The 19,866-nt window shown below is 47.5% G+C and overlaps 2 protein-coding genes across 3 annotated transcripts in view; one reads left to right on the forward strand and one right to left on the reverse strand.

The window, feature by feature from the left end:
* Nucleotides 1-7,404, forward strand: part of CIITA (class II major histocompatibility complex transactivator) — a 36,199-nt gene extending 28,795 nt beyond the window's left edge. The window contains exons 18-25 of the mRNA XM_066198102.1: nucleotides 235-306; nucleotides 1,613-1,693; nucleotides 2,711-2,803; nucleotides 3,141-3,224; nucleotides 3,937-4,020; nucleotides 4,470-4,553; nucleotides 5,216-5,308; nucleotides 5,836-7,404. Of these exons, the coding sequence (XP_066054199.1) occupies nucleotides 235-306; nucleotides 1,613-1,693; nucleotides 2,711-2,803; nucleotides 3,141-3,224; nucleotides 3,937-4,020; nucleotides 4,470-4,553; nucleotides 5,216-5,288 (571 nt within the window). The 3' untranslated portion in view covers nucleotides 5,289-5,308; nucleotides 5,836-7,404. The remainder of the gene's footprint in view (nucleotides 1-234; nucleotides 307-1,612; nucleotides 1,694-2,710; nucleotides 2,804-3,140; nucleotides 3,225-3,936; nucleotides 4,021-4,469; nucleotides 4,554-5,215; nucleotides 5,309-5,835) is intronic.
* Nucleotides 7,405-9,810: 2,406 nt separating this feature from the next.
* On the reverse strand, nucleotides 9,811-18,992 carry DEXI (Dexi homolog). Of its 2 annotated transcripts, none has more exons than XM_066198344.1 (2): nucleotides 18,072-18,992; nucleotides 9,811-10,449 (listed from the first exon to the last, which is right to left on the reverse strand). In XM_066198344.1, exon 1 carries the CDS (start codon nucleotides 18,537-18,539, stop codon nucleotides 18,258-18,260), a length of 282 nt encoding a protein of 93 aa, XP_066054441.1. In that variant the 5' UTR covers nucleotides 18,540-18,992; the 3' UTR covers nucleotides 9,811-10,449; nucleotides 18,072-18,257. The 2 variants fall into 2 exon arrangements, with proteins under 2 accessions (XP_066054441.1, XP_066054440.1); XM_066198343.1 differs by having other exon boundaries at nucleotides 18,068-18,992.
* Between the last annotated feature and the right edge of the window lie 874 nt (nucleotides 18,993-19,866).

A 19,866-nucleotide genomic window follows, 5' to 3' on the forward strand; every position in this document is an offset into this window, starting at 1 on the left:
TCAAGTTTTATTGGAAAAAGAGCAAACAATGGTACTATGAAAGGCGATCGCTGGATTGAAATTACCCAGTTGAAGGAAGGTTGGCGCAGAAGTTACTCTGAAGTTTCCTGGTTCCTCAGTTAATGCAACACTGCTTTATTTTTCTATAAAAGCCTGCTAACCAATTATTTTTAAAGCACTGTTGTGGCTGCTAAAATATTTATCATACTCTAGTTCTGCTGTGATTTTTTTTAGTGTGCAAGAAGCATCTGGTTGCACCAGCCATGGGATTCCTGCCATCAGGAACCTCAGGAAACTGGAATTTGCGTAAGTGCTAAACTTCTGCTGATGGAGGTGGGCATGTGTGAGGGGGGCAGTCGTGGGTGTTGGCTGCAGCCGTTGCACTGATGGACAGTCAGCTGAAAGCATTAAGTAAACCCCATTTATTGCTATCTTGCTTCTCGCTGAACTGGACTTATTAACTCTTGGCCAAAACTCAAAAAATCATCATTTCTGGCTCCTGCAGCGATACAGATCATCAGGCTGTACCAGTTTTGTTTGGTTTTAGTACAGGTTCCCTCCTGACCACAAGGTACTGCTCTTGTGCCACGGAGCATAAAATATTTTGACTGTGATCCAGCTGCCGGGGAAATATTTTTCCCCCAGAAATGCTGAACTTTTCCATCTGAGTCTTCTGATGGCATTTTCTACCCTATCAGAGCTGAGGCCATGAGAGGATTACATCAGAGAATGCCTCTCAAATAAATTATTTAGCACCCTTTTCCTGGAAGACAGAAAATTGACTTGCTAACATTACTTGAAAAGTGAGGGTTTAGTAACACTTCTTTTCTTTTCCCCCCCAAACTGTAAGCAGCCTCCAAGGCCATTTTGTTGCTCAAAATATCCTGCCATAGCATGTGAATTAGTTTCAGCAGAAACTGCAGCAATGCAATGGAGAATTCTCATCGGTTCTTTGCCTTTCCTGCTCTATAGATCTACACCAACCTGGGACAGACATGCTTGGCCTCACTTTTGATTTTATGCTGCTTTCCCTTCTAATTTCCTCTTCCTATTTCCCTTTATTTAAATTTTGTTTAAAATTCTAATCCTTTCAAATAATTGAACTTGCTCTGATGCCAAAGAAACTCCAAATAGGACATGAGAGACAAATGCTTGGAGCAGGAATATCAAAGTGCAGTTCATGCTTTAAGCTGCAGTAAAACATTGAACTTAAGTTAGACTGAATTGTTATCGGGGGGAAAAATAACTTTGTTTTCACTTCAGTTATACTGAGATAGATATCTATTTCATCTCAAGATTATACTTACAGTGAAAACCCTGAAAAAGAGAGCAGACATACAAGAATCTGAAACAAGTGAGCTAAGTCTTGCAGAGAGGAATGACAGAGTGGCAAATGTCTCACTGCTGCTGTGCAAGCTCTGTCTTGCCTGACCTTAGCCTCCTCTGGAGGCTTCCCCGCAGGATTCCTTGGTGCAGGAGGCAGGGAATGGCTGCTTCCGAGGAGTGTAAACTAGCTTGCATTGGGGGCTGCAGGGAAACAACTCGAAAGTTCATGAATTTTGCTGCTTGTGGGCCTGTGAAAAACCTGCTGTGTGTCTGTATTTCCTTCCAGGCTGGGTCCAGCATGTGGCCTTCAAGGACTGCAAAAACTCGTGAAAATTCTCGCCGCATTTCCATCACTTCAGCATTTAGAGTGAGTTCTGCTAAAGATTAACTTTGCCAACACTACTCCTCAGCAGCCCTTGATGATGGAGGAGCTCTTGTGCCCAAGAAATTTCTTATTTGCCAACAAGACTCGTAGTTTGATGACCAAAGCGAACAGCAGAAACATTCCCAGCCTGTATCAGCAGCCTGAAGGCCGACACTCCCCGTCCTGCCTGGAGACGCCTGGTCCAGTGCTTTGTTCAGTCCCTTCCTGGGGCGCTCTGCCTGGGCACGGGCTCGGTGCAGAGCCCCTGGGTGCCTCCCTTCCTGCCCCAGCGCTGACCAACTGCCTGCAGGGACTTCTGTCCCACTGCAGCTCCAGAACACCCGTGACAAACCAGCTCCCTCTCAGCTTTAAGCTTCTTCACACTTAAAGCAGGTGTACCAGTAGTGCACCCACGGCACCTGTGGGAAGATTGCTGGGTTTTGAGAGGGCCTTTGGCCTCACACACCCCACTGGCCATTTGTCTGTACTGTAGCTGGCTTTTCCATGGTATTTCAGGAAAACGATAAAGCTTTAAAATTGAAAAATGTCCAGTATATTCCAGCATTATCTAATTGTCAGAATAGAAGGGGATCCAGTATCTGAAACTGTGACAAGATATGAGGAAAACATCATTTTTAATACTCCTTCTCTGGAGAAGGAGGTGTTTAGGCAAGGATTTGCAGACTGTGATGGATTTTGTCAGTTCTGTATTTTTCTGTGCACAGAAAATCTCATTTCAGCTTGGCTGGAACACAGATATTTCGTAACCATTTTAATAATCTTGCATATCAAAGGAAATGGGTCAAGACATTCAACTGGTAAAAAAAAAATTCTTAGGCTGTAAATTTGGGCAGCAGAAAGCTGCTTATTGAAGAAGCTGTAATTTGTGTGATGCTCCATGCTGATTGAGGCTACTGCAGAGAAGAAGCTTTTCCAGATAGATAGAGTGGTCTCTGAGGTGAATAAATCACAGAAATTTAGATTAAAAGGGAAGCTAATTCTGTCTTTCTCGTCACACAGCCTTGATGCTCTGAGTGAAAATGGCATAGGAGATGAAGGAGCAAAGAGCCTATCTGAAGTTTTTCCAACCCTGACATCACTGGAGACATTAAAGTAAGTGCAAGGTTAACAGTTCAGGGAAATTTTGAGAAGAAATAGATTAAACCTAGAGGCTTAAGGGACTGTGTGTTAACAATTATGGGCAAAAACATCCCATGGGCATGGAAGACCAATGAGCCTATGGAGATACTTAATGGGTACATTCATTAGACAAATAGATTAATTCTTCCTGACTTCCCTTCAAGGCCTCTATTTGTCTTTTTCTTTGCATTTGGTCTAAACAGACTGTCCAAATTCCATTAAAAAAAAAAAAAAAGAAAATTAATTTCCCCACATTGTAATAAATTAGAATAAATGTGCTCAACTAACAAAGTAATCTCACTTACTTTAGTTTATCACAGAATAAAATAACAGACGTGGGTGCAGAGAACCTCGCTACGGCTCTCCCTTCCTTGTCGTCCTTAAAAACACTGAGGTGAGTGGCTGTAACCTGCTGAGTTGTTTTGAAAACATCCCTTGCTGCCTCTGTCAGGAACTACTGAACAGGGAACAAAGAGCTAACACTGCGCAACAGCCAAGCTTTTGACTTCATTCTTCCACAAAGTCTTCGGAAGGAAGAGGAGAAGTATGACAGACACACGGAAATGAAGCAAGGACTGGAGTGCTCTTTAAATCCAGTCCCTAGCAGCCACTTGTGAATCGCAGCCTGCACAGATTGCACCCGGGGCCACCAAAGCACGTGTTTGCTGACACAGGGACAGTGGGCCGTGCCACGGCACTGGGAAATCTGACACAGGCCCGAGTGACGCAGGGAATGCAGGAAACCCCGGTGTGCACTTCTGCAGTGGTCTGGTGATGTGGGAATCTTTTCAACGCTATACCCCAAATCGTCGTGCTTCATTTTTTAGCAGATCTTTAATTTGATCTAATGCAGACAGAAATATTCTTATTATCCATAGAATAATAGAATCTCGACCTGTTTTTGCTGTAGCTATGCTCGGTGAAGAAGGATGTGGCCATTTGCCTGTCTTGATACAGGAAAAATGAATGTGTGCTTTAAAATGTAACTGCAAATAAGGACAAATTGAAAGTTAAGGTGTACTAAGCGTATTTGAAAACCCTTGATCTAATATCTGTTTACATTATCCGCTATTCAATTGTGACTATTCTGGTTTGGTTTTCTGCAGCTTGTACAATAACAACATCTGTGATTTGGGAGCAGAAAATCTGGCAAAGGTTCTTCCTGCAATGAGATCTTTGAGAGTGCTAGAGTGAGTATGAGCTTACTTCCTTGGAGACTTGGAAAATACAGATGTTACAAGTTGGATTTTAGAGGAGACAGAAATTGAGGAACAAGGTTTTGGGAAAATTTCACTGGGAAAACATGCTTCTGCAGAGTCCAGATAGTCAGTGATTAGAAAGGATTCAGGAGTAGTTCACCATAAACCCAAAGATTTTGGTCTTAAGGTGGGAGAATAGGCTCGTGGGGAGCTGGAGAATGACCTCAGGAACACATAAAAAGGAATCCCTCTGACAAATTAACACAATGAAGTTCCTATTCAACCTTTTGAGTATATTATCACAGGTTTTTTGAATCAACAATTTCCTTTTCTCTTTCTCCCCCCATCTGCAGATTAGCCCATATAGTATTTCTGATTTTGAATGCAAAGTTGGACTACGCCATTTGATTTGGATTAACAAAGTTGTTTTTATTCCTCAGTGTGCAGTATAACAAAATAACTGGTGTTGGAGCCCAGCAGCTGACTGACAGCCTACGAAAATGTCCCCATATAAAGAACCTGGTGTAAGTCTCTTGACAGGCTGTTTGCTGTGTCTTTATCCTGTAAAACTGGGTTAGAGATCATGCTAAAGCTGCCTTCTGGATTTGTCACATTTATGAGAGGCACAAAAGAAGATATCACCAGAATACAAAAGCAAGGATGTCAAAAATGTTGTCTCTGGTTTCAGCTGCATTAGCTCCCAGTGATCCCAGGCAATCGAGCTTGTCTTGCCTTGAACAGTTTCCACTGAGCCTCCCTTGGTTAATTTTCTCCCCTCCCAGGGAAGCAGACCTCCTCTGTGCTGCACCACTTGTGTTTGAGGGGTAAACAACGAGCAGCCGTCATTAGAGGTTAAATAGACAGAAGCTACCGGTACATATTCGGAGGAGGGGAGTTTGATGGAACCCTAGAGAACAGTTACAGAGACAGGAGTGCAGTTGTGTCCTGTGCCCAGAGTCAACAAGGCTATGGAGTATTGAATTGCTTTTTTCTAAATCAAAATGCATTTTCCTTTGCTCCTGTATAGCCTATCTACCTTCACAAAGGCGAAGACAACTTAAAAAAAACTGAAACAAAACCAACAGCAGCAACCAAGGAGAGCCACAAACATATCAAGCACACCAAAAGAAGGTGAAGCAAATCACACTCCCTAAAATCTCCTTCCTTTCTGAATTTGCCCTTGCAGGATGTGGAATCCCACCATTCCCTACGGAGTTCTTGAACACCTTCACCAGCTGGACTCCAGGATCAGCGTGTAGATTCAGAGGATTCCATAGAGGTAACATAAACCTTGGCTCCCCGAGACAGCCGGGTTTGTTTCCGTGGGAGCTGTTGATTCCAGTAACAGCACAGTAACAGCACCTGGTTTTTTCATGGGCGGGGTTGGAGATGGTGCCCTAGAGCAGCACAGATCAGTGTCACATCAGGCCCCCTTTCCCTGCACTCACCTTGCATCCCCCACCCCCCTGGCACCTGCGAGGGCTTTATTAAGAGAAATGGGCTTCTAGAACTCCCAGCCCGGCCCAGTTCAGTGACTGAAAAGAAGAAAGAAAAATTCATTAAGAGAAATGGGCTTCTAGAACTCCCAGCCCAGCCCAGTTCGGTGACTGGCAGCTGCCCTGCTTACTTTCTCTTTTCTGTTGTGGAAAACTAAAGCTCTGTGTTCGTCTCATGTTTAATAGAGTAGCTCTGTACCCCTCGGAGGTTTTGTGTTAATTTCAGTTCATCAATCTACGGTTTTGGTAATCTTAGTGGTGGTTAATGTGATGGGTAGACATCTAATGTTCTGTTCTCATCATTTCACAGGTGTCACAAAGAAGAGGGGAGGGCGTCCTCTGTGCTTTCCTGTCTTCTTGCTGCTTTATGAATTGGTGTTTTCATGTTTGTTGCAAAGAAGTCACATTTAAGTTTCTAAGCTATGCTAAAATTGGGTGAATGATAAGAGTTTTAAAATGCTGTTCAAATACCCAACCGTGTTTCTGCTGAAGTGGTAAAAGAGTTAAGCAACGTCAAGTTTCAAAGCTGAAAAGAGCATCTGGATACTGTGACCACCCTTAAAGGAGACCAGGAACCACCAGGATATTGTGAGTATAAAATTCCATCATCAAATCATCGAAGAGCAAACTGAAAGCTGCTCAACCTGCAACGTCTGAAGCACTGACAGATCAAATCTGATTGTTTGTTTCATGGTGCCAGTGGAAACTGCCATCAGATCTGGTCTAATGACTTTGGACTTTCACAACTCAAAGTTACAGATTTCACCTGTCTTTATGGACTGATTGGAAGCACTAGGGTGAGGAGCATAAAAAAGAATCATCAGTCCGAGAAAATGTTCTGATATTATAGGATTATCCACAAGAATCCAGATGTTGCTCTTTTCTTCATAATTACTAGTGTATCTAGAAGTTGCTCTGCTCTTCACTAATAACCACTGCTACCTTAAGGGACAGAAACATGTCTTCTATGACTTGTTACAGAATCCTTCAGAAAGATTGGGGAAAAAAAAAAGAAGTAATGAGAAGAAAGGAACTGAAAGTGGAAAACTATGAAGGATTTTTGTAACATTATCGCAGAAATCCGAATGGATAAAAACAGTCAGTTTATTGCAGAGAAATCCTCAAACAATCCTTGAAGGTTTTTACTTTATCTCAAATGAGAACTTTAATCCATAGACCTGGATGGGTATTTAATTTCTTAAATGCAGCTAGAAGCATGAATGTTTACAAGCACCAATTTTATACTTGACAGTGATATCACTACTGTACGTGGCTGACGTGGCCCTCTGGTGCAGAGTTGAGTAACCAGGCTCTCAGGCAAAAGCACATTTCAAAGCACTATCACGTCTATGCTGCTGGCCTCAGTCCTACGTGGGCCAAATATTCATCCTGCTGACTGCAACAGCAAACCAATTGTCTCTTCTGTTCTTCTATTTCTGCGCTGCAAACATCAAGAAAACTTAAAACTGTGCAGAGGCAATTGTCAGGTCATGAGCACCATTCTGGCTTCCTGTCCAGATTCAGTCTGAGGCAGAACAACCAGAGGGGATGGGAAGAGCCAGGAATGCTCAAAATGCTACAAATTGGCAAGACTTTACTTCACAGATAGCTCAGGGTTACTTCAGCAACCTCTTTGAAACCTCTTCTGCTAGAAGCACCGACAGGACTGACCCAAAGGTCTGTGCAAACTAGAGTCTCTCAGCTAACCTCTCAAATACTCTGTTTCTCGGTCTTTGAAAACTCCCAGATTTAAACAGTTCAAAACCACAACATTCATTTTCTTTCCAGCGAGTTCTACTCCTCTGCTTAAACTTCAGAGCCTGCAGAATCTTGACAGCAGGGGTGTGGACAAATTAAAGGGAGTGGGCAAATTAAAGAAAGAAGGGAGGGAGGGAGGGAGGGAAGTCTGTCTGCTGTCTCTGAGGGCAGGCAATCAGACATTACGTGTAAAGGAACAGAGAGCAAGGTGGGAAAACTCTGTGGAGAAAGTTATTGCAATTAGAATGTGGTATTTTTCTTAACTATCTGCATGGCTCTTCTCTAGCCGTGGATAAAAAAATCTTATTTATCCTCTCCTCTTTGAGCTGCTTGAATGGGAGGTAGTTTGAGCCCAATCTGGTGTGATATTCCCATCAGCCTGTGGCACTCCAGCCATGCACATCCGTGGTGAGCCCTCGACTTGGCTTCTCCTAACTAAGCTTTGGATGACAATTGCCCCTTCAGGGATATATTCTGCAGCTGCACTTTACTGTGACTGAGTCTGAGGATGTGCTAAATATTCCACAGGCAGCTGAATGATACAGGATGCTTGTCTGGACTGCTAAAATCATGTTGGGTGTTCTGCTGTTCTCCCAGTTAGTGTACAGATTGTAAATTTTGGTTGTCATTACACATCTTTTTTAAAGTATTAATAAAAGTAAGTATTCTGTTTAACAGTACCTTGTAGTACCCGTTGACAATTATTTTGATTTTTCTCTTGGAAACACTATGAAACCACACAGCAACTGCTGGTTTCTGCCACAGCAACAGGCTTGGGGCTTCACATGGCAGGTTAATGGAAAGCACTGTGTGTGAGGGAGACAGGATGGTCCCGCTGGCACGGAACTGTTCAGTGGGCTGGAAAGGGAGAAATAATTCTTTCTTAACGGGAACAAGTTCTTGCAATGCCAACTGGCAGAGGGTAAGTTCAGGATCAGGAGATACAAATGTGCTGACTGAGGCTGCCTGCTAATAAAAGAACGGGTTTTCATCCTTTCTCAATATTTGCAGTTAAAAGTTCTAAAATTAATCCAGGTTCAAAGTCTGGATATTCTTATGGCACCAAGCTCCTCCAAAATGCTTCTGTCAAATGAGTTCCTTGTGTATAGAAACTGAATTCACTGGCTACCCCCTAAGAAGCTGTTGAGATCAAATCTCTGTTCTAAAAAAGACTTTCAGGATGAGAAAAATGCTGCTCTCTTTATGTCCCTCGCTTTCTGTTGTCAAAGAAGCCTTGCTAAAATGCCAAGGATGGTGTTATCATGCTAGTCAGAGCCTGTAACACTCTTCTCGTCCTTCAAATGCATGAAGCTGAGCTGTTCTGAGAAATCAGGAATCTCCACCGAAGATCCAGAACCTCCAAAGTGACTGACTCAGGGAAATTTGTATTGTTTTGCTGTGCACTGTGTGCACAATAAACCCAGTGCAGAGAATTTACTACACACTCCTAGGTACTGCAGTAAGTACCAACAGTAACAAACCGAACCACGTCCTTGAAAAGGCACACGTGGGGCCCTGAAAAATTAGTGAGGCCACCTCTGCGAACACTATGAATTAATAATTACAGAGGCAGCAGGAATGGGCCCTGCAGTAGCAAAATTCAGCCGTAACTGTGCTAGGAGCAAATGAGCACACGAACACAAGCTTGACAGTGTTCAAGTCTTGGTTATTCTTTCTATAGGTACCTAAATGGGGACGTGTCTTCCCTAAATGTATCCTTATGTGTCAGAATATCGTGCCCTAAGTGACTTCATTCCTGAACTGGTGTCCAGGGATTGTGTGGAACAAAACACTTGTCAGCGATTAAAGGTCCTGCACTGCACCTGATGAAACCTGTCTTGGAGAAACGCTGCTTGGTTCGGTGTCAACGCTTCCCCTCTTGCAGGAGCAGCCGAAAATGGAATTCAGAGCACAGAATTTTGGGAACTGGGAGCCGATTTCTACTGCCTGGGAGCTAAAATGGGCTATTTGAACGCAACGCACCGGGAGTACCAGGATACACAAGCTTGTCTTTGTTTCATGGGGGATCTAAACCATCACGCTCTTGTTCCCTCACACTGGTTGAGAAGAGCCTCCTGACACCGTCTGTCTGCAGCAGGGAGCCCACGCCGGGAGCAGATGGCAGACACAGACTGCAGAGGACAGACATCATGCAGAGAGTGTCAGCAGAATTGTTTCCAATTCTGCTTTATCCAAAATGTTCTCGATACACCAGCTCGGTTTAAAAATTGCACAGTTACAAAAATCAGACTTTTCTAAAAAGCATAATGACAGTAAAACAAACCAGTCCAACGCCTGCCCTAATAACACGTGGGCTTCCCCCTCCCCGTGCCTGATGTTTCAGTTCAAGTCTGATTCTTTAAGTAGCTGTTCTGTGAGAAGGATTTCCTACCTACTGCCCGTCTCAGCTATCTGGAGCTACCTGAAGGTACCTGCACGAAAACTGGAATTGCCTCGAAAGCATATTTAAATTCTTTTCAAACTGAAGAAGAATAACTCCAACACGACCGCTTAATTTTTTCTGGAAAAGGTCAGTCTTTATTGTATTGCTTTCACATCTTTTCACATAGGAACGTGAGCTTAAACAATCTGCAAAGAATCCTGTGTTAAATAATGAATCCACCTGACTTATATAAAATTCACTCCCTGATCTATTTCAAAGCCCTCCTTTTAAATAAAATATCTTACTAGCACAGTTCTTACCATAACACTCCCTGAACAGAACCTCCTTCAGTCACTGCTGCGTATTTTCCCCTGAGAAAGCACTGCCTTTGAACTACCGGCTGGTAGAATTTTCACCGTGTGATTGTAAAACTGGCTGAAGCTGTATGTGGAGCGTGTCCATTTGGGTGACATGGTATTCATTCAAAAGTTCATCAAATCTGGGTGACATCTTGATTTTCTGTTACAATGGAACATAGTTTATCTTACTTTTTCATAGAGTTCATCCCCAAATTACCTACGGAAGCCCAGTATGGTGCATGAATCACTGCAGTAAGTGCACACACAAGAGGCAAAGATCATGAAGAGAAGTCACAACCGACAAGGTCTGATGACAACTCTTGTTCTCTTGTCCGTGTTTTCATCTCTACATTTCAGAGTATAGTTCCTTTCCAGGAGTGGATCCATGAGCCTGGTCATAATCCATTTCAGGAGTTTAATGCATCTGTTTGAAAGAAAACACAGAAATACAGAGTAACCATACTTCGAATGAACAGAAAAGCCACTGAGTATGTGACATGCAGCACCATGTTGTTGACTTTTTAGAAAACCAAAATTTTAAATCAAACCTTTTTGTGACTATGGGTGATAATTCTTTGAGAAGTAAAGACCTGCACAACCTTTCAGAGAAACCAGTGTCAGTTTCTGTTAATGTCGGAGCACACCAGTCCTTGGGAATTTTATCAGAGCCATGAAGACACCAGTGTGAGGGGTGTGAGTGAGCTGTGAACCACAGTGCCTCCCATCATCCCCTACTAGGGGATGTTCTTAAGAGTAAGAACAGCCGTGACATGCAGTGGGATAACCTGTTTGATATCAGTAGGCCTACTAATTAAAACTGATGTTTGAACTGGTTACATTATCTTGACTAGGTGCCATTCACTAGAGTGATTTTATTGCTTGGATCATCATGTTAATTAAGCATTGCCTACATTTGATGTAGTCTCTGATTTTGGTCCCTTTCTCTTCTACTTTAGAGTCGCATTGTTCCAACTATTTTGGATCCACTGGTAAGTAGTTAGGGAGCTAAATCACATTTTGGGGTAACTTCTTGGTCTTGCAGCCAAGAATAAATTACTGTCACACTGCTTTCTCCCAGTTCATCTAATTTGCCTAGACTGAGTCAAAATATCCCACTGCTGTTGGGAGGTGACCTTTTGCAATCACCAGGGGTAAACCCAAGGCTGAGAAGATTCCTTTGCGTAGAACCAGAGCTGTGGATTATGAAGGTGCTGGGCGCTAGTGCCAGTGTTCCTCTGGCCTTGTGCTTTTACAGATGACTAATGAGTAAAGTGTAGCATGGTGCAGCCCTGCGAGGGGAGGGCTGGGGATGAGTGTGTGCTGCGGAGGGGCTGAGGTACAGAAGACCACGTGCAGGTCCCCTGGCTGCCTGCAGCTCAGGACATTCGTGTGACACCTGCAGCAAGTCTCTGAACGGACAGCTCCTCCCTCCTTCCCCTTTAGGGGTCTGAGTGAAGAATGAGATCTGCTGGTCACACGTTCTGCGTGAGCTTGGACAGACACGAGTGTCATTAACAAAGGCCTTACAGGACGCCAAAAGCAAACAGGCTGACACAGGACTGGGGGAAAGGCTCTTCTATGGATTGAAAGCAGATTAAAAGATTGGAAACAAAGAACAAAGCTTGGTAGGAAAGAACTCAGGAGCAGAGTATACCAGGGACCAGTTTTTATTCATCACCATTACTCAGAGGATGAACAGCGAAAGCTCCAAGACTTCAGAAAAGAAGCTTTCGAGTATTCAGATCACGTAGTGATAGGAAGGAAAGCCAGAGGGGTTTCATAACACAGAGTGGGCAAAGGGTGGCGGGTCTGGAAAACATTTGCTAAAGGGCTGGGCAGCAACGTGCCTTCTGTCATCCTGCACTCTGCACTGTGGATTTGGGACAGCACAGAGAGCAGCCTGCAGCTTTTGGTCAGGGACAGGAGCTCTCCCAGAGGTGGAACACAGGGCTGTGAGATCGTGCTCTGACTCATCACAGCACGCCCCGTGCTCCTGTGGGCCACTTACTGCAGATACTACGACAGAAACAAGAAGCACTTCTGTGTCCAGGAGGCCTTTCTGCCAAATGTCTGTCAGCTACAGTGCCTGCTAAGAGAACACAACTGCTCAAATCCTTTCTCTTAAAATGAGGACGTGAAGAGGAGGAACAGCAGCTCTAGCAGGTCACTCATTTCATGTTTGTCTGATTGCTTCCCAAGTGGAACTAAAAACTGATCTACAGCAGACAGTTCAGTGCGGTTGTTAGTACACTGCACTGTAGATCAGATTCTAGGCTGACTTAAAAATAGCACAGCAAAATGTATTGGGCCTCCAAAGCAAAGTGTGAAGCTGTGTAATGGCAGCTCCAGACACTGCTGTAGGGCTGCTAGTCCCAGACTGTAATTTGTTGTGGCAGATTTAACATGGGATGTAAATTATACAATTGGCCAGGATAGTCAATCCTGCCTTTCGTATTTTCCGATTAGAAAGCTGTCCCTCAAATTTCATGAGAAACCTATTTGTTAATAGAAAACTTAAAAAAAAAATCAGAAAACTGAAAAATGAAGAGGTGGAAAATATTTTAGAATGTGTTTTAAACCTCAGCACAAGAACTCTCAACAGCCTAGAGCATAGCTGCAAGCGCTGAACAGCATGGCCGCAGGAAGACTCTAGCACTAAGAGCTCATCACCACGCCTTGGTTAATTCTGCCTTTGAAGTCACCGCTCCTCGCCGTGCGGGCCGAAGCAAAGGACACATTGGGTGACTCTGTTTCACACCCTGACACTGTCTGCTTTCTGTTCCCCCACTGATTCAGCTTTTGGGGCCCATTTGGGCTCTACTGCCTGAGCAACCCTTGGCTCTTTCCTTCTGACCCTGCAAAGAGTATTTAGCTTTACGCCTGTGAACTGACCGGGCGTTTCCCCAGCAATCCATCGCTCAGTGCACAGCATCACTCTCCATTGTACCATTATTTCCCATATTTGGCTCCTATTTGTCTTTGCCCTTTTTATCACGTATATTAGACACATGCTCATGCTTTCAGAGAGCATCATTCAAACTATTCAGCTATTTTTTCTTTCCAAATCTGTAGCCAAGGTAATAAAATTCAACTGTGAAAAGAAAGACAGTTTGACAGTCTCCCTGAACGACTGGAAAGATTCGGCAACTTGTGCATATTTAATCCTTTGAGCTAGTTGTACTCCTTATAAACCACAATAGGATCATTATGAGGAGACCAACGCAAAGAGTTAGAGACTAAATGTCTCTATACAAATTATTCTTTTCTTCTATTTTAGGATTGATAGTTACTAGCTGAACTGTAGTGTCACTCTGTCCCTCCTCCAGAGGAAACAAACATGAGGAATTAAATTGGATTCGTTTCTTAATTCCTTTGACAGCTTAAAAGTGGTAATTGGCAATTGCCACCCATTGAAGCAAGTTTCTTACAGAAAGCTTGATTTTTATAGGAAAGAACCACAGACTTTTAAAAAAAATATTCTTTAAAGTTATTTGTGGCTGAGGCTTTTAACACACGCAATTCTCAGGCCTGAACTGTGTCTATCAAAAATTGAATGCATCTCTAATTTCTGTGCCTCATTTCAATTCCCATTATTAACAGCACCATTTGGAAGACCTTTTGAACAATCTGCTTACTCTCTTGACATTATATAAATAAATGCATTTGGTAGAAGATCACTTAGAACTGTCCATGGCTGTGGTTAGTGAGTCTGCACGGGCAGCTGAACAGTTGACCATGATTTTGTCTTCCTTCCATCTAGAACGGAATTCCTGTTAAGTACACATTTCTTTAAAGCAGAGCTGTCAGGTGAGTCTGGACTTCTATTAATTTTAATATCATCTAAAAATTCAAAACACTGTTCTAAGAATGACAGCAATTGCTCTTAGTTCCATTGCTACTGTAACCTATAACACAGCCAACTGATCTGTATCATGGAGTCAACAAATCACCTTGGCTATCTCAACAAAAAGGGGAAAAAACGTGGAAAATGGCAAGGCAAATTAAGTAACAAGCTACTCTGCTCATTATTTTTAATATTTAAAGTCTGAAAAAAAGAACGAAGTCAGGAAGTGGCTTCTGATACATCTGAATGTATCCTGACAGTGCTAGTGACACCGTTCTTCTGCTCTGTCCTTTACAGGACATCTCTGCTTCCGAACAGAGGCTCAGGGGGTGGATGTCTCCTGGACACGGAGCCTGCAGCTCTAATTGGCACGATATTGATGAGCTGGGGAGTTAAGCGATTTCTTTTTCTGATTCAGAACTTCGATGCTGGCACTCATTGGACGTGCTGAGTCATAGGTTTTTGAGTGCTGGATTCTGCTCCCTGAAGCTATTCATCATAATTCATCTTATGAAAAACACAGGTTAAGCATGTACTGCAAGATGACATAAATTCAGGCTTTCTTACTCAGTTTTCATTATTGATTACTTCTGCCCGTTTTCTTTCTGATAGGAGTACTTTCTGATGAGTCACATCTGATTTTATCAAAGTATGAGAACAGTCATACGACCTTATGCCAGGGGGCTTCAAATACAGTAAATAACCTGGCACACTCACACGAAAGCAGGAAATGACACCAACGAGCTCAGTTCTGTTCAGTTTGTACAGATGAATTTCTTCATTTGAATAGGCCAGGAAACATTTCTCAGCTGCTTACTTATCTGTCTGCCTTCAATCTCTGCCGCTAATGACGCTCAGAAACTTGGACACCATTTTGCTTCTATTGAATTTATTCTAGTGAGGGGTTTGCTGCCAGAGAGCACAGAGCCGCTCTGATCCCTGAGTTACTTCTCCATCTAAATCAGCCTTTCCACATGCTGCAGAAGGGCCCCCTGGGATTTGGCCCCTGTTTTGCTGTCACACGTCACCCAGGCAGGCACGGGGGACGCTGCAAGGTCTCAGCTCTTGGGCTGTTCTCAGAAATCACCGGCGAGTCACAAGAAGAAGCCCGCTCTTTAAGGCAAAGAGGAGGCCTACCCGTCTTTCATCAGTGCTGCCAGAACAGACCCGTTCTTCCTGCAGTGCCCTGTGAATCCTCAGCGCTTCTGGCTGCAAGGGAACAGAGCGGGGGGGAAATCCCTTCCCAGGCCAGGAGAGCAGGGGGTACCGCTCCAGCTCGGGTCACCGCAGCCAAGGCACCACAGGAATTTAAATCTTTCCTTCCAGGGCCTTTGCTGCTCCCAAAGCAGAAAACACAGCTCCAAACTAGGGCTCTCCTCTGCCGGCTTTGCTGCCACGGACCTGGCGAGGAGGAACGGCACAGAACAGGGCAGAAACTCAAATTCCTCCTCGTGGTGATGACGCCGTGTCTTTGCCTGGTAGCTAAATAATTATGCAATCTCTGCCCTGGTTGCTATGTCTGTAAGTATAATTAAATATATAAACAGATGAAACACAGTAAGTTTTTTGCTGCCTAAGAAGTTATCTAACTTTTAGGATTTGTGATTTGGTTCTCAGTGGAAACCTCCATCTACCACGACAGCTTCCAAACGAAACATCAAGGCTGGAGTAGAGAACTCCATTAGTTCTTGGTGGATGTCGACTGAGCCTTACTTCTGAGCTTTGAGAAAACCTCTGCATTTTGATTTCTGAGGATGGAGGGTTTTATGGTTAGAATATCAAGAAGTTTCCACAGCTGCTTATCTTATTAACATGAAGGAAAATTCTAAGAAGCTCATTAATCTACGCTGAGCAGAATTGTGCTCGTAACAAATTATATACTCGTATGGTAGGAAAAACCCACTGAGGAAAATTGTGTCTGGTGCTCTCCTTAGATCCTTCTGAAAACTACACACAACTCATCAAGACAAGCTCTAGACAGAAAAAAAAGTGATTTAAAGGAAGTATTTTTAATCCCTCTACTAAATGGCATTGGAGCACTAAGATTTGGAGTTTGGGGAAAGGTATTTTGGGGAAGAAAATGGATATGGTTTTTAGCACCAAAGGTTTTGCTTAAATTACCATTTATTTTTAGGAATTTTTTTCCTGGAATAGAGAGATGTGTATCATTTGTCCGGCTGAAAAAGAAGGAGATAACCACAGAAGCAGTCAATGGTGTTTTGTGGGGAGGATTGTTCTGCCCAACACCTTCTATTCTGGCAGAAGTGATTCTAATCCCGTTACTTGGGATGGACCTCCAAATGTTGGCACAGACACTTCCATTTGCAGTGACTATATGCAGTGAGATTTCTTCAGTGGCAACAAAATCTGTTCACTCCCTCGTTAGGCTCCCACGTGCCCTGGGCCAAGCCTTGCTCAGCTGTGTTTCTGCAGTGCTACTCCAACACCAAAAATGTCAAATTTCTCCTTCTAATATTTTCCAGCTAATATTGCTTTACACAGAATCAGACTAGAAATATCCAGGAGATAATTTTAACCTACACGAAGGGCAGAACTACGGGAAAGGTTTGAGTTTGTTAAATTAGAAGACTGCTTAAAAGAGTTTGATATTAACTGGTATTTGTATAGCACGGTCACCGAGTTTATACTTGTAACCTTGTGACTGAATTTCCTATTTCCATAATTTCAAACAGAAAAACAAAGATATCCTGAACTGGTTTTCAGATTTGCAGACAATGTTTTGCTAAAAAATCTGCTGGCAGATTTGCTAACACATTTTAATTTAAACTGTGAATGTTTTCATTAACATACATTTGGCACAGCAAGTCCTAGCTAGAAATAGTGATTTTTCTTCCCAAATGCATTTCAGTGTTTTAAAATGCTAAATCCTTACATTTCCAGGGTTTTAGAATCACTCAAAACTACCAAAAAAAAAAAAAAAGGAAAGAAAGAAAGAAAGAAAGAAAAACTGATCAAGCAAACCCTCGTGCTACAATTAAAATGGGAAGAATGGTGCGCTGGGTAGTTTGTCATTATCCAAGAGAGTGGTTTTAAAGGGCAGCAAATTAACACGTATTCCTGGCTCTGAAGGTCTCTGAATCGTAATAAATATTACCCGGGACGCTCGTTTCGATTCAGGGCTGCTCTCAGCAAAGTCGCCGCCCGGCTGCCCAGGCAGCCCCAGCAGCACGGCTGCAGTGGCTCGGGGGATAGTCCCGAGGGACCTGGACGCCGTCCCCGCCGGGCAGGGACACGGAGCGGGCCCGGCCGGCCCCGGGGCGCTGCGGGCCGGGGGAGGCGCGGGGGGCCCGGCCTTTTCCCGCAGCGCTGCGGGCCGTGCCGGGAGCTGCGGCGGAGCGTGTCCCGGAGCGCCGTGCCCGCTGCCGGCCCGGAGCGCCGTGCCCGCTGCTGCCCCGGAGCGCCGTGCCCGCTGCTGCCCGGAGCGCCGTGCCCGCTGCTGCCCGGAGCGCCGTGCCCGCTGCTGCCCGGAGCGCCGTGCCCGCTGCCCGGAGCGCCGTGCCCGCTGCAGCCCCGGAGCGCCGTGCCCGCTGCCCGGAGCGCCGTGCCCGCTGCCGGCCCGGAGCGCCGTGCCCGCTGCCGCCCCGGAGCGCCGTGCCCGCTGCTGCCCGGAGCGCCGTGCCCGCTGCTGCCCCGGAGCGCCGTGCCCGCTGCCGCCCCGGAGCGCCGTGCCCGCTGCCGCCCCGGAGCGCCGTGCCCGCTGCCCGGAGCGCCGTGCCCGCTGCCGCCCCGGAGCGCCGTGCCCGCTGCCGCCCCGGAGCGCCGTGCCCGCTGCCGCCCCGGAGCGCCGTGCCCGCTGGTGCCCCGGAGCGCCGTGCCCGCTGCTGCCCGGAGCGCCGTGCCCGCTGCTGCCCGGAGCGCCGTGCCCGCTGCTGCCCCGGAGCGCCGTGCCCGCTGCTGCCCCGGAGCGCCGTGCCCGCTGCTGCCCTGGAGCGCCGTGCCCGCTGCCCGGAGCGCCGTGCCCGCTGCCGCCCCGGAGCGCCGTGCCCGCTGCTGCCCGGAGCGCCGTGCCCGCTGCTGCCCCGGAGCGCCGTGCCCGCTGCCCCGGAGCGCCGTGCCCGCTGCAGCCCCGGAGCGCCGTGCCCGCTGCTGCCCGGAGCGCCGTGCCCGCTGCAGCCCCGGAGCGCCGTGCCCGCTGCCCGGAGCGCCGAGCCCGGCCGGACAGTAAGCAATTACTTACTTGCCTGGCGAGCGCTCTGCATCTCCGCGGGCCTGGCCGGCGGCAGCGGGTCCCGGCTGCCCCCGGACCGGCGGGGCGGGTGTCATCTGGACGGGAAGCGCAGGAGGAGCCGCGGCCGCGGGGACACGGCGGGCCCTTGCCCCGGGCCGGGCGGCCGCAGAGCTCCGTCGCTTCGGAGCGCCCTGGGCCGTCACTCCAAGTACCCGTCAAAGACATCCAGCTCGCTGTCCGTCTCGTAGAGCACGGAGCCGGGGTCGGAGAGCATCCCCAGATCCACCAGAGCCTGGTCCATATCCTCGGGCAGGAAAACGATGCCCACATTGAGGACGATGTACTCCATCAGGAAGGCATAGTAGAGGATCAGCACGTTGACAAAGAACAAGCCCACGTAAAACATATAGGGCAGCACCAGCAGTGCATGGAAGGCCCAGGACTCCACCGAATCCAGACGTGCGGAGACCGCGGCGGTCATGCAGCCGTGGGGCTGCGGGGCAGCGGGCACCGACCCGCCCGGCCGGCGCGGGGGGGCGGGCGGCAGCGGCGGAGCTGGGAGCGGGGCAGGGCTGCTCGCCGCAGCCCCGGTGGCAGCAGCCGCGGGCAGAATTCCCGAGGAGCCGGATCCGGACCCCAGGGAGAGGCGAGCCCCGCAGGGGCGGCCGGCTCGGTCCCTTCAGTCCCTGGAGGAAGAGGCGCCCCGGCGGCCAGCGCGGGTTCAGCGGCGCTGCCGCAGCCCCGCCGCTGGCAGGAGGCCGATCAGCGGCATTTCCAGCCCGGCTACCGCAGTCCCGCCGCGGCTCCCTCCTCCTCCCGCCCGCAAAGTTTGCGGAAGGAGCCCGCAGGCGCGTTGGGAAGTCGGCGCGGAGCACCTGCCAGCGCCGCCGGCCTGCGCGGCAGGACAGGAGCGCGCCGCCCGCCCCGCCGCACGCCGCCCTTGTTTACCAGCGCCCGCCGCTGCGGGCGGACGAGCGGGGGGCGGCCCTGAGGGGCGCCCGCGCCTCCGCCGCCTTGCCGGCGGTGCGGCCCCGCTGCGGCCGCACGGCGCTGCCCGGGACGCGGGGCCGCGGCTGCGCTGCTGCCCGCGGAGCTCTGCCGCGGCCTGCGCAGCGCAGCGGGGCGGGCGGGCGGCTCGGCGCCGCGCCTTCGCCCCTCAGGCTGCCTCGCGACCTCTGCTGTCACCGAGGGCCGGCCGGAGCGGCACTGCGGGCGTTTCTTTGCTGACCGAGGCTTCGCGAATACCGAAACATAACCGAGTGCGGTTTTGATACTGGCTGACAAACTCTGCAGCGTTTACATAGATTTGGTTTACTTCTCTGGCTAAAGCAAAAAAAAAAACCCAAACAAATCTCAAACTAGGTCAAGCCAGTCAAGGGTCCCCTTCTCTTTTTTCTTCCTTAATTTTTAAGCCGATTCAAAATTCTTACTGGAAAAACCTCGGTAAGGGGAATGACAGCAGCTGAATTTCTGACGCTGCGTCTTGCAGCACAGGAGCTGACCGCACAGAACAGCTTCGTTTGGGCTATGGAAGCCGAACAAGGGATGTCAGGGGCCAAATACTACCTCAAATAACAACATATTTAGGAGGCGCACTCACACGTTTAATCGGGATTTTTTTTCTGGTTCGGTTTCTGTTTACTCTTACGTTGTTATCAGCGGGCCGCCCCCAGAGCGCCCCCGGCGCAGGCCCCGCCCCGCCCCGCCCCGCCCGCCTGCGGTTGGCCCCGCCCCCCGCGGTGCTCCCTGGGATTCGCAGTCCGCCGGCCGGGGGCGGGGCCGGGCGGCGTTTTCCGGCGTGCCCTGGC

Source organism: Chamaea fasciata, unplaced genomic scaffold, assembly GCF_029207755.1.
Source record: "Chamaea fasciata isolate MVZ Bird 193981 ecotype frontalis unplaced genomic scaffold, bChaFas1.0.hap1 SCAF_16, whole genome shotgun sequence".
Taxonomy (NCBI): Eukaryota; Metazoa; Chordata; class Aves; order Passeriformes; family Sylviidae; genus Chamaea; species Chamaea fasciata.